General features: G+C 39.7%; 1 protein-coding gene across 4 annotated transcripts in view; it reads left to right on the top strand.

Annotated features, from left to right (window-relative positions):
- Nucleotides 1-14,351, top strand: part of cica (capicua transcriptional repressor a) — a 35,890-nt gene that overhangs the window by 11,338 nt on the left and 10,201 nt on the right. For all 4 annotated transcript variants that reach the window (XM_044051988.1, XM_044051989.1, XM_044051986.1 and 1 more), the window contains exons 4-9: nucleotides 6,766-6,897; nucleotides 8,059-8,173; nucleotides 11,369-11,468; nucleotides 11,573-11,755; nucleotides 11,958-12,084; nucleotides 12,579-12,751. In XM_044051988.1, coding sequence (XP_043907923.1) covers nucleotides 6,766-6,897; nucleotides 8,059-8,173; nucleotides 11,369-11,468; nucleotides 11,573-11,755; nucleotides 11,958-12,084; nucleotides 12,579-12,751 — 830 coding nt within the window. The remainder of the gene's footprint in view (nucleotides 1-6,765; nucleotides 6,898-8,058; nucleotides 8,174-11,368; nucleotides 11,469-11,572; nucleotides 11,756-11,957; nucleotides 12,085-12,578; nucleotides 12,752-14,351) is intronic.

The raw sequence follows: 14,351 nt of genomic DNA, 5'->3' as shown, positions 1-14,351 counted from the left end.
TGAGGTGAGGATGCGGGTTATGGTTAGGGTCAGGGATAGGATTAGGCCAGTTGTAGTTATGGTTAAGGTGAGAGAAAGTCCGCAGGAAATTAATGAGTTAGGCTGAGGTGAGGATGCGGGTTATGGTTAAGGTCAGGGTTAGGATTAGGCCAGTTGTAGTTAAGGTGAGAGAAAGTCTCCAGGAAATTAATGTAAGTATAAATCTAAATGAAATGTCCTCTGAAGTCATGGAAACCAGCGTGTGTGTGAGAGAGAGAGCGAGAGAGAGAGAGAGAGAGAGAGATCATATGTGATATAGTGACAGAGATAGAAACAAAAAAAAGAAGGCGTTATTGAAACTTTAGATGAGTGGGAGTTCTGACATGTCCAGACGTGTAAAGAGGAGCGAGTTGGAGTGCAGAGTGCACACACACACACACACATGCACACTTCCAGACAATCAACAGCCTCAGACAGGGCATCGAGTGCACGTCCAGGATGATGTGAACATGTTTCATCACTCTCAGCAGTAAAAGGAGTAATCGTATCGCCTGTGTGTGTTGTCATGGATACACCGTTTCCAGCAGTGGATTTAGTGCAGTAAAGTGCTGAGGCCTGAGCTTATTACCGACGCATGCCTTTTTATTTCTCCCTCGCGTCCCTCGCTAACAACCACCTGCACCTGCGTAGCATTTCCTCTGCCATATACATTTTAAAAAACACCCAGAGCCTCAGCGGTTCCGGAAACAAACACGGGGAGAAGGCAGTGTGTGAGTGTGTGTGTGTGTCTGTGTGTGGAGGCCTCATGGCTGAGATAAATATAGTCCAGCTCAAGTGCAGCTGCGTTAGCATCAGAAAATTCATTACTGCTGTCGTTTTGGAAAGATAAGAGCTTACATGTCCCGTATTTGAATCCAGCTAATGCACTTTAATATTGCTTTCTCAAAACACAGGAGCAATTATTGATAGCCATGTTTCTCAAACTGTGGTAAGTGTACCACAAGTGGGATGCGAGATTCCTCTGGTGGTACATGGAGGAATATCTGAAATACTATTCTACTGTATATACCAAGGTATGTGATTGGTGTGGAGCTGAGGAATTTGCGCGTAGAAAATGAAACTATGAACAAAAAATTATAAATATAAAAAATTATTTTATAATTATAAAATAATTATAATAATCGTAATCTAATTTCAGTATACCAGTATGTGAAGTATATGTGAGGAAGAGGAGGATGATGAGAGGGCAAATTATCTTTTTGGGAATAAATTTGCTAAATTTGTGTTACTTCAAAGCTCAATAATTTCTCATTTGTACTTGGTACAAAAAGTTTGAGAACCACTGATTTAGAGAAACATCCAGGGCTATTAATGCACAATGTTATAATCAGTGAATATCTACAGAATTTCCCCAAGTTGAAGTGTCAAAACAGATGTTCACACAATCAGGTTTATTTCTTTATCACTGCAAATCATCACTTACAGCACTTTGTGTAAAACCAGTAGAGACACATGCACGTCTTCCTGTGTGTGACATTTTTCACAACCCACCACTGTGTGTGTGTGTGTGTGTTTTCTTCACGGGAATTTCATGTCTCGCCTCTTCAGGAAGTCACTTTGAACACACGCCAGTCACTTAATTATTTAACACCTCAAAGGATGAGGCTGGGGACAGATTTTTATTTGTCACTGTTGGTGAATCCCATTAAAAAAATCCCAAAACAAAGATGTAGAGTACATCATTGATGTACTTTAGTCGTGGCACACAATAGAATTTACACACATAAATGTTAAAATGTATGTGTATATGTTTTATTTAAACCACGTGCATCAAGTGAAGTTGTAATTAATTTACTGAATAGCTCCTGGAATATCAATTCAAAACAACATTGGTAGTTACAACTGTAGGTGTTACACATATGGCTGTAAATTACTCTATGTTGAGCACAAATTTGCTTTTGTCACATTTGTTATTGTGCTTTGTGTCGCGATAATTTGTCATCTTTAAAAAATGGTTCCCCATACAGAAAGGTTGGGAAACACTGCTATAAATAGGTGCTTTCCAAAGTGTGTGTCGCAATCCACTGGTGGACAACAGTTGTATTGCATGTAAGGGCTAAAAAAAGAATAGAATAGAATAAAATTGGTGTCTCATTTTGTAATCCAAATATTAATGGTTTTATTTGAAAAGATTCTCGGTTATGGCCAAAATGGTAGTCACTATTACTTCAATCAATATTAAGATAAGGATTGTGATCCATCTCTGGTAGCAGTAACAAAACACCTTTATTTTGTTGTCTGGTATCTGTTTAAATAAATGTTATGCTACATTTAAGTTTAAGTTTGAGAAACTCTGTTGTAGATCTGCGATAGCTGTTAATACAGAGCTATTTATCACAGATTTCCACAAAAAAATGTAGCTTTAATTTTCAGGCACATTTCAGATGTCAGTTTTTTGCAAAGTACCTGAATAGAATTTGACGCCTGATGCTACAGTGAGGCTTTTTGGGTGTTCCAGAAGGATTGTTGCTCTGTTTTTGTCAATCTCTGGATAAATATATCAAACAAGTCTATTCCAGAAAAAATAAAATAAAACCACATCACCAGACTTACTCTTCTCACCTGCTACCGGTTTATTTTGAATAATTTGCTCTTAATTTTACTCCCTTCATGTGTGACAGTGACTGAGTGGGGCGGTTAAGCAGCTCAGACGGTAATTAGGTCGTGTTTGAGCACAACAGTGGGTGGGAACAGTGAAGAGTGTTGACTTTGCACTTTCAGTGGGACACATTCTGACTCTCATGTCTCTTCACTGTTATAATAATACACCACAGGGTTAAAACACACTTCCTGTTTCGCTACTCATTTAGTCACCAAAGTTTCATTGGCTGCATTATTCTTTTGCTTTAGTCTTTTAGTTGTATTATTTTTTGGTCTTACATACATTTTTAATTGAATAATGTGTGGATACACATGTAAGAAATCTCAAACTATGTGTGAGGTTAAGAATCGCCTCATTTTTCAAATGTCAAAACTTTTACACAATTTAATTTATTATGGAATAAATAATCACACTGTTAATTGTTTTACATGTGTAAATACAAAACAATACATTGAATTGTGAAACTAAATTTGAATTGAGAACCTTGACTGTATACAAAGTGTTTGTTAATAATACATGTCATCAGTACTATTCCCGTCCGTGTGAGACCACGTCCACAACGCAAATGCCTGCCTGGTGTGTAAAAGATGTGTACAATCCTCACTTCCTCAGCTGAATTTCCTCATGCACACAGCAGCACAAAGTGAGCAAAGGTCACAGTGCAGTGATAATAGTCATGTGACACCAGAGTCATCATTCAAAAAAAGAGTAAACTATTCGGCCTCAGTGTGTGTAACTAACCAGCAAACCAGCAACGACTGTGGTGCATCTCCATTTTAAATGAGCTGTAGCTGGCGAACGGTTGACTATATATAGACCACGTTAATACTTTATTATAAAATTATCCATGGAAACAGAAACTGGACAGCAGTTTGGCGGGTTCTTTATTCCACTGGGCTACAACACTTATATCTGTCCTGTATAAGAAATAGTGCAGTCATGAAAATGTTTAAACTGCTGTCTTAGTTATTATAATAATTATACCACAACTAGAAACAGAAGGGAAGCACCACAAAACCATCAAGAACTTCACTGTAGTAAAATGAAACAACAGTAATATTTGGACTTTTTAAATGAATACATTATTGACCAGAAATGTTATTAAATATACCAATCACAGGGCAGATTAGACAAAGAGACAGTGCCTCGTATTGGCTGTTCTACTAAGCAGCTGCGTTCATACATCCCGTTTGAAATGCAGCCATTTTGTAATGTTTCAGCAAGAAAAGCCCAGGTGTTACATATTAACAAATCCGTTAGATTTAAACTATTGTCAAATGAATTCACACATTGTTGCTCAAGTCTTTAAGCTCCATACGACTCCCTCTGTGTTTCTCAGTATAGTGAGTGTATGATTTTGTGATGTCCTGCAGTGCACACAGGAAGTGATTTGTGTTTTTTTTTTTGTCAAGACAGACAAAGGAAACAGCAACATTGCGCTAGTAAAGCGAGACGTCTGAAAACAGGTTGAAAACAGTGCGATTGAAAATACAACAAAGCGCCCAAGAAAACATTTCAAATGGGAATTCTACAGTTTGACTGGATAAACAGTTCTTGACCCACCCCTGTGCTGCTGGTGTATACACCTCAGTCGGGTGTTGTCGTACTGCTTGACAGAGCCGGTTTTCAGATGAAAGACGCAACATACAAATAATGTAACAGCTTTAACAGTGGCTCTTTTCAGGCTAAATGGAACTCAGCCATTATTAATTTGATTATTTAAACTTGTGATTTTCCTTCCGTAAACCAGCTCATCTACTACATATAAAACATGTGCGTCTGTCTGTGCTCATCTGGTGGGAGGAGCTTAGGACAGAGAGCCTCCATCCCGAAATTTTAGCGTCAATGAGACTCCGTCAGCTGTTTTTTTTTTTGTCAATCCTGACGACTGATATTACTGTAGGTCGTTCCTGTTGCAGCTATATTTTTTTTGTCATAAAGTCTCAAAGAAATGAGTTGCTGATGCTGAATGAGATGTTGACGTTGAAGTTATTTTTAGAGTTGCTCTGAGGTGAACCTGAGCCAACGATGACTAAAGTCACTGGGATTCACTCAACAACACTGATGTGTGTGTGTGAGGTTTCATGTCATTTCATTTGATTGTGGTTGAGTCATTTCTATCTTGACCAACATGACAGACGGGTTGATCGACACTGCTGCATGAGAGACAACGTCACCATGTTGATTTTGCACATCATTTAGACTCATATAATGTAACTATATACTCATCAGTACAAGGATTGAGATTACATGCTCTCTGTGGTCTCGCTTTAGTTTTTTTTTACCTCTGCCATGGAGGTTGTGTTTTTGGCCGCAGTTGTCTGTGAGCAGCAACTCTCAAAAAGAAATAACTGATTTGGATGAAACTTTCTGGGGGAAATTATTTGATTTTGAATTAGATCCATGGAATTAGATTTGTGTCAATATTTTCAAACAACACCTTACACGAAGCAAGCAACACTTGCAAATAAAATACTACTACTACTACTAATAATAAAAATGATTGTATTTTATTTGTTTGAAAATACACTTTTTGTTTGCAATGATCTGAAATTCGCTCCAAACTTGTTCATTGGGCTCTCTGGGTGATTCTGACCGTGGCTGGGCCTTAAGAAGCTGCTTGCTGATTGAGTTTTGGAGCGACAATTTTGAATGATTAAATCGATATTTTTTGTTAGCTTACAGTGTTTCCTTGCTTCTAATCAAACCTTGCTGGATAGGGGAGTGTTTTTACTCTGAGGGAAACTAAGTGGCCTTGTTGGAGGTTTGTGCTCTCTGAATACTTTCTATAGTTTTGACAAAGTTCCCAGTGCGGTGTCTGGACAGGTTCCCTCAACACATTGCACAAAACATGACCCCCTGAAGTACAATTATCCTGAGGGATAATTTCCCTGTGTGTGTTTGTGTACTTGTTGGAGAGCTGGGGTCAGAAAAGGTGACAGAATACACAAATTATCCGTACTGTGGTCTCATCACACGCAGCTTGTGCAGGTCTAATAGCTCTCAATTGGTCCTCAGATATGAAATAGGATCACAAAAAACTGCATTCAGAGGTGCTTTGAGGACAAGTGTCCACATTCCTGAGCTGCATGAGCAGTCTGTCCTCAGTATGGATTAGAGACCATCTCCTCAGCAGACATCCCCTGACCCGTACCAGTTTCTGAGTTTTTTTTTTTTACACTAATCAGTGCTCATAATTTACTTTGTATATAGCCACCAACAAAATAGTTGCCATATGACTTATTTTGAAGGTTGGGAGAAGCCAGATCAGATCACAGATCATAGGAGATGTATCTAGGATGCATTTTGAAGCAGAACTGTACACTTTTCCCTATTTTAACAGCTTTGGAGTCATTGCGATAGTTAAATGGCTAGTTGCAGGCAGATTGGGGCTGGCTCCACTCCCCATACTGTCTAGTAGCGCAAAACGACCCGGAGTTCTCAGAACCAGGAAGTCTCGCAAAGTCTCAGGTCTTACGAGAAACGCAAATTGCTTCACGGCACTACACCCAAACACACACACATCCTAGCCAGGTACCGGCTATGAGATCACAGAATTATTTAGACGTTAATCATAGCAGAAAAAGAAGCAGAGAAAACAGTTGGTCAGGGGAAATTACTGTCTGACCAAGCAGTGGGCCACACATGAGTAAACATCGGACTGTTTTAAATGGCAAGAATTGAAAAACACAGAAAAATGGATGCTGGATGGTGTTCGTCAGCTCCATTGAAAAAAAATGCACACGACCAAGAGAGGAGAAATGAGACAATGAATGGATGGATGTTTACAGTGGTCTCATAGTAAACTGTAGAGGGAGCTCCATAGAGAAATAGGCAGAAAAAAACGACCAGACTTGCAAAGTTCCACTTCAATGCCAGATGTGAACAGTCATACTTTACTCTGTCCACATACGATCAGATCACAGAAGAGTCAAAGTTAATATCAGATCTTAACAAAGCGTAGTCTGTCAGTGTAGTGTTCATGCTTTGGTTCCTCACACATGATTTCACCACAGTCCATGATACTAAGATGGATCAACATGATGACATTTCACTTTTTCTCTCTCTTTCACTCTCTTTCTGTCTCTCTCTCTCTCTCTCTCTCTGCCTTCATTTTCCCACAGTTTGGACCAACGTGGAGCCTCGGTCAGTGCCAGTGTTCCCTTGGCATTCACTCGTCCCTTTCCTGGAACCCAGCCAATCAGGAGCGGCTGCCCAGCCTGCTGATGGCCAGCAGCTTGTCAGTCAGAACAAAGGTAATGAAAATGACCCCATACCTTTAACTCTGGACATGACTCTAACTTTTTGTCTTGCAGGCAAACGCAAAATATTGTCCTCTTTGCTCATCTTCTCCAAACTGTATATAAAACTATTTCCTACTCTCAGATATACATACTTTGTAATTTCTTACGGCTGCCAGAACACTTTGTGTACAAATGTTGTTTGGGCAAACCAACAACCAAGTCAGTGTTTGCCAAAACAGTTGAGACTGAACTGCGAATCAGCACAGTTGGTGTTCACACTAAATATAGTTCCAGTAACATTGTTGATGACACTGTTTGTGGACGCGAGTGCTAAACTATATTCATAGATAAAGTTTAACTAGTGTGAACAGACTAATCTGAAAGCACATTTGAGAGATTTACAGCAACTTATTTTAGGACTTTCAGTGACGTTTATTTGTTTTTATGGATTGTTGGCTTAAAATTACTGATTAATCGGCTGATTCACTACGGTGTTTCATCCAGAGTCATGTCACATGATCATCTGTTTTAGGATTTATGAGCGTAAGAGATAAAATGATCTTTATTCAATTAGTTTTGTTTTTGTTTTGTTGCAAAGCTTGTCAGTTTCATGCTTGACGCAAACACATTTTGAGACATAACATGATTTCTATGAATGTTTTAGTTCATAAGTGTCTGTTTAACTGTTTATCATTTATAATGGAAATCAATCTCCATTTATCTGACATGTATTTATCATTATATATATCAACTGATTTGAAAATATTGTATTGTGATATTGTTTTTGGCCCTAATTTTAAGCAATTTTCCATTTGAGTTAATAATGTTAAACCTTGTATAAGTTAAAAGGCTGATGCTAATTTGTGTAATTAGGAAACCTGCAACAAATAAAAACAAAATAAAAAATAGCAAACACATGTCAACTGAATCCTGTCCTTCTGACTTTTAATTACCAAATGCTTGTATAAAGAAACTACTTTTTTCTTTATACAGTATGTGATGGCATTAAATGTTCTTCCTCTTCTTACATATAAATGTATTCAGAGTTAATCACACCTCCCACAGGCAGCTGAATGCAGCGTAGTCTGGCGTTTACACACACATGATGCATCTGTTACTTTATTTCTTGAAGCTTTTTTTTATTTAAATGGCTGTTTGTTTTTGTTTTTTTAGAGCCTCCACAGGACCTAGAGAGGGGATCGCCTTCATGTCCTCCCTCGACTAATGACAATCCTTCTACAGACAGAGGTGGCGCTGACAGCGAGACGGAGAGTGACACAGATGACCCGTAAGTAAAGAGAGCTATTATTTTTACCTCATTTTTTTGAGCTAAACATTTCGGGAATGTGAGAGTTATTTCTCCTGCAAACTTCATTTTGGTATGCGGAAGACATCATTTCTTCCTCTTTGCACTGTCAATGTCTAGCTGTGGCTTCAGATGGAAATTTTAATAAAATATGAAAAGATTGAATTCATATTGAGGTGCAGTGTGACACTGCAGCACATTGACCACAGACCAAATCTCCACACAGGCACAGGAAACAGAAATATTTCAGGTCTTGTTGACATGCTTATTCAATAATTTATCTTCCTCTTGTTCACATTCGCTCCCTGTCCACTTTATTAGGTATATATGCCAGTACCTGGTGGGGCCAAAAGTATTCGGATGCCTGACCTTTACACCAACAAGGACTGTAATGACAACTGCTTATACAGTATTTAAATATAGTTGGTTTCTATGTGAATTTGTGTCCATTCATTCTGTAGAGCATTGATGAGGTCAGATACTGATGTTGGATGAGAAGATCGGGCTCACAATCTCTGTTACAGTTCATCCCAAAGGTGCTTGATGGGGTTGAGGTAAGGGCTCTGTGTGGGCCAGTAGAGTTCCTCCAAACTCATAGTCAAACCATGTCTTTATAATCTTTGCTTTGTGTGCTGGGCAACAGTCATGTTGGAATAGAAAAGGCCCTTGGAATAGAAAAGTTGGAAGCATACCATTGTCCAAAATGTCTTGGTGTTTTGAAGTGTTAAGATTTGAGATAAGGATGTAACCTAAAGCTTGATTGAAACACCTGAATTCAATATTTTACAGGTGGCCAAATAGTGTAACAGAAGACCAGGATATTTTCTTTTTAAAAAAAAAACTATTTCTGTAAACTCTAAAGATGGTTATGAGTGCTTAATACTTTTTTTTGGCAAAGAAACCTCTGAAAAGTCTCTAGACTGTATTCTATTTGCATAAATATGGAGAATCAACAGAACAAAGTTTTGTGCTTAACTGTGTGACTTGTGTTGGTGCCACTTTTAAAAAGCTGTAAAGTCATACCGAGCACTCTCTTCCTACACTGTGTTTGTTTCCTTTCTGTGACTCTGGGTATGACACAGTAGAAAGCAGATAGTAACTGTAGAAACTATTTGGCGCAGTTTGTTGCTGTGTTTTAAATCATCAGCTTTAAAAACTCCCAAGGACACTACACTAATATCCACCGCTGCCAACAAAGGATTCAAAAGAAGAGAATAAGTTTTTCTACCAGCTGTGTGTGTCTGAGTGTTGAGCAGTCTGTGCTGGTTCATTCCACTCAGTCTCGGGTTGTGTCTGTGCGTCTGGCTCAATTGTTGCTCTTTCAGAGTGACTCAGACGGGCTGCGAGGCTGTCTGGCTTGTAGTGTGGTTTTGAATGTTTCAGGGTCACCGTGCTGCTGCTGCTCACAAAGGCTGCTGGAATAAATGCAGTCAGTCAGCAGTCTCTTAATGTTGCACTGGTCACAGCTGTTATCTGCCTGTGCCCACGTCTACGTGCAGAGACTGAAGGCATTTAAAAAAAAGATTTGCTTATTATCTCCATCAACTCATTGGTGCACTTGTGGAACACTTGTACCCCCTCTTATCAGGCCATTCTTTGTCTACCTTTCTTTTTGCTTCCTTTTTGGTTGCACACATCTGACTTTACCTCATAAAAACTAATCTTTTAAACAGAAACAAATGTCTGAATGTTCTCTCTCTGAACGGAAGAAGCCTCTTGGATGAGAAAATATCCAGTTGCTACTGACTCAATTTGAATGACTCTGCGTTCTACAGTATGACAGTGAGTGTTTAGATCTTGTGCTGCACGCAGGAAGTTATTTGTTTTATGTTCAGACAGACGGCTTCAACAGCAGATTTGAGCTTGTTTGGTTGGAGTATGACTTAAAACACAAAGAGGCGTCCATGAATAATTAACACAGTTGTTTAGCAGCTGTAATGGGATAAACATGACTTGCCCCTCACCTGCCCCTGCACTGCTGGTGTATACAATACTTTAACAGTCCGTTCTGATAGTATTTTTTGACAGAGCTTGTTTTCAGATGAAGGATGCAAATACAATACAATACAAGTTATGCTACATTGTTTATTGTTCTTGAAGACCAAGCAGAGGCAGAATAACAACAAAAACCAAACAAAGTTACACACTGCAGCTTAAAATCTGGAAATAGTGACTTTATACTTACAATAATCTAATAATTGTTCACAGATGATAACGATCTTAAGGTACTTCAAAAATGAAAGGGTCAGACTTTGGGCGACGGTGCCTCAGTGGTAGAGCAGGACATCTTTCAACCAAAAACTTGAAAGATGGCTCTGCTCGTCCAAATGTCAGTGTGTGTCTGGGCAAGACACATAACCTCAATTTGCTCCTGACGACTGATCCAGTAGTGAGTGAATGGGCATGATAGACAAGTCACACATAGGTGTGCTTTATGAATGTGTGAGTTAATGGGTGAATGGTTAAACTGTGATGTAAAGCAGCACTGAGTGAGCGAGAGGCGCTATTTAAATACAGAACATTCGCTTAAACTGTCAGAGGGTGTTTTTGTCCCGATTCTTTTGAAGGGACCCTGAGAGATCGACACAGGAGAGAGAGGTGAAAGAGCCTTTACTCAAAAAAAATAGGTATACAATAATAATCCAAGGTATAAAGGGTCAGATTGAGGCACAAAAAGGTCCAAAACACAGTCAGGACAAAAATCAGGTCAGAGAAGGCAGAGAAGTGAGACCTGGAACATTAGGACATATTGTACACAGATAATCTGTCAGGAGAGTAAGTAGAAAACACACACTATGTTTACGCAAGGGAGCAAGTGAGGGAACAGGTAAGCAGGGGATTGGGGCGGAGCTTCAGGTCAGGTGACTCTTCTTCTTTGTGGTTAAAAAACAGAATCATGAGACCAATCATGAGTTTATTTAAGATGACAAACTATTGTGACCCACATTTACAACATCAATCATGAGAAGAGCAAATGTGTGTTTATATAGTTTGTACAAAAGCTGACTCTTTCTGATTCTTACAAATGAGAAGATCCACTGTGGTCAAAATTCCTCTGCGAGTCAAAGCCTTGTTTCTTTCCTCAGAAAGGAATCTCCCCCCATTTTCCATCTCTTGTGGATTCTCAGTTTCACTCTCTTGCTCTCTCTCTGTTTGCACTTTGTTGTGTGAGTGCAGTTTCTCCCCGGGTGTGGCAAATGAAGCAGCGCCCTCCACTGGCCCCATCAAGAGACGCACACAGTCCCTCAGCGCCCTGCCCAAGGACGGAGACAGGAAGGTCAGTCCACCACGCAGACAGGCCGTCATTAAGAGGAAAATGCAAAATAATACACAAAACAGAGTGAAATTATAACATTTATTTCTCTTCCAAACACCAACCAGAGGGAAAAGGACCACATCCGCCGCCCCATGAATGCCTTCATGATTTTCAGTAAACGTCATCGTGCCCTGGTGCACCAGCGACATCCCAACCAGGACAACCGCACAGTCAGCAAGATCCTCGGGGAGTGGTGGTACGCGCTGGGGCCCAACGAGAAGCAGCAGTACCACGATCTGGCCTTCCAGGTAGAGACACACTTCTTTAGCTGTTTTTTTATTTCATTCCTACACTTGCTACTATTGCTTTGTCAGGGTTATACTTCTCTGTAGTGAACAGTTTAATTTAACAGCAGCAGTAGTTGCAGGTGCAACACAGAGCTGAAGCAAGTCAAAGTGAATAAACAGAAAATAGAAATGATCTTGTGTGCTCCTCCTCCTCCTCCTCCAGGTGAAGGAGGCCCACTTCAGAGCCCATCCAGACTGGAAGTGGTGCAATAAAGACCGCAGGAAGTCGCTGTCAGAGGGTCGCGGGACCCCAAAGGACCAGCGGGAGAGGAGCATGTCTGAGAGCATTGGTACGTTTAAGATAATTAGCCTTCATTAGCCTTTCCGAACAAATTTACTAAAAGTATCTCAGAGGCAAAACCTATATCAGGTTTTAGAGGATGTTTAAAGAGGATATATGTGAAACTCTGGCCTCTTCAAAATATTACACAGTATTGACCTCCTCCCCAGACACAGGATTCTTTTTGCGATTAGTTTTACTTCCTGGTTGGTCTCACCTGGTAAACTGCATATGTTCTTTGTATATATAGTGGCTATTAGTGCAACAGGACAAAAACACAAGCTTTTTTTGAGCGTATGGTCCATAATTTGAAATGATGTATATACTGGCCCTACCATTGTTTTCTTGATCTCTAATATGGTCATTTTACGACTCAATAAAGTATAGTTCTTACATAACGTATTGTAGAATCTGTAGCAGCCATTTTACTGATGCCTTTTTGTTTTACAGGTGTTTTTTGAAGTGTTTTTTTAATCTCTGATTTTTTTCTCCTTTCCTCTGCAGATCCCCTGACAGAGTCCCAGACGGTAGAGGAGAAGGAGGGAGGCCCGGGCTGGCCGGGGGGTTCTGAGCGTCGTGGGGGACAGTTTGCGGGGCATCTATCACGTCCCAGAGCCTATTCCCAGAGTGCTGTACACACCCTCGAGCAGAGGCAGAGGGAGAGAGACTTGGAAAAGGTATGAGGTTGTTAATCTGTAGCTACAAGGCAGTAAACAGACTCAAGAGATTACAAGAATTTGGAGGAGGCTCCTCGCTAATTTGTGGCTTAACAAAAAGTGAGATCTGTCAGAAAAACAGCCACATGTATCAGTTTAAATCCATCAATGTGTATTATCTCAGGATCACCATGACCTCACAGTTAGAAAGTTATGTTGTGCTTTCATTTTAGGATTTCTGAAAGTGCAACCAAGGGAAAAAAAAATCAATCATCAGTTAAAAAAAGACACAAAAATGTAGACATTAGAAGCAACAGGCTGAAGTAATTCTTAGAAATAATAATACAAGACTCTGTGTTTGCGAGTATACGAGCCTCTATGCTCCTAGGTCGATGTGAGTCTACACAGCTGACGCCTGTCCTTCACACTGCAGAGCGTTTTTGGTTGAACTTCACAGCTGAGAGCATTGAGTGTTCAAAAAACATTTCAAATGGACTCACTTGGTTCTTTGTGTGAGGCCTAGATTGTTGCTGCTGAAAACACACTGGAACCTCTGGGGGAGCTCAGCCTCAAACTTCAAAGGTTTCACTTTCTACTTCTGCAGAGCCTTTGAAGGTTTGAAACTGAGGTGTTTGCTGCTACGTTCTTAATCACAAAGGAGGAGGTCGGCATGTGAGCTCTTTTGTTTGAAGGCATTCGTCAGATGCCGCCGGCAAAGCTGTGTACGTAGAGTAGGAATGCTTTGATAATAGCTGTGTTACTTCCGTCTGATGTGTTGTCCCTCAGTAGTTTTACTTTTCAGTTTTGCGTTGATAATCCGTGTTCGAAACAAAGTGTTTTCCCTGCATCAGCTCCCAGGATATATTTCTGAAAATATCAAAGCTCGGGTCTGTAATAGATATGAATGATTTGGTGATTTGTGGTTTAATCCAGGTTCAGTAATCTCTGTGGAACATGATGGAGCATTAGATATCGCAAAAAATGCTTCCAACATGAATTTAAAAAAAATTGGCATAGAACAGACATTGATTAAAAATAGAACAATTATCAAAAGGTAATATTACAAAATAAAATGGGTCCATAAATAATCTCTGATATTGCAATAGATAGATGAAAGTCATTGACAAAGAATAAAAATTCCCGCCTGGTATTTGTTGTCTTATTATCTTATTGCCCTCACAATACTGTAATAAACACACCTTGCCTGCTGTTTCGTGTCTATAGTTCTGCCACAGGTGACTGCTATTCTTTTGGGGCAGAACCACAGTATGAGGACAGGTTTGGAGTTTGTCAAAGGCTACATCCATACAACACCATTTTTGCTTACAAACATAATATATGCTCAGGATGTCCTCCATGTTATTTAGAAAATCCAGCATTTTAGTCTGCACAGGCAATTAGTTACTGTGATGATCCATAACATATAAAAAAGATACAAAGCAAATCAATCAATGATTGCATTTATAAAAACAAATCTTCCTACTCCTAATCATTCTTGAATATGTCTTGAAGCTGCTCCTTTAAAGTCAACATGCTTCATGTGATCAACCAGGATCCTAGTAGATCCTGCAGAAGTGATTTACCAGAGTCTTTAAATGCATCTCATTTGCTGCTCCTGTCA

Source organism: Solea senegalensis, linkage group LG20 (assembly GCF_019176455.1).
Source record: "Solea senegalensis isolate Sse05_10M linkage group LG20, IFAPA_SoseM_1, whole genome shotgun sequence".
NCBI lineage: Eukaryota > Metazoa > Chordata > Actinopteri > Pleuronectiformes > Soleidae > Solea > Solea senegalensis.
This window is presented reverse-complemented; position numbering and strand designations above follow the sequence as displayed.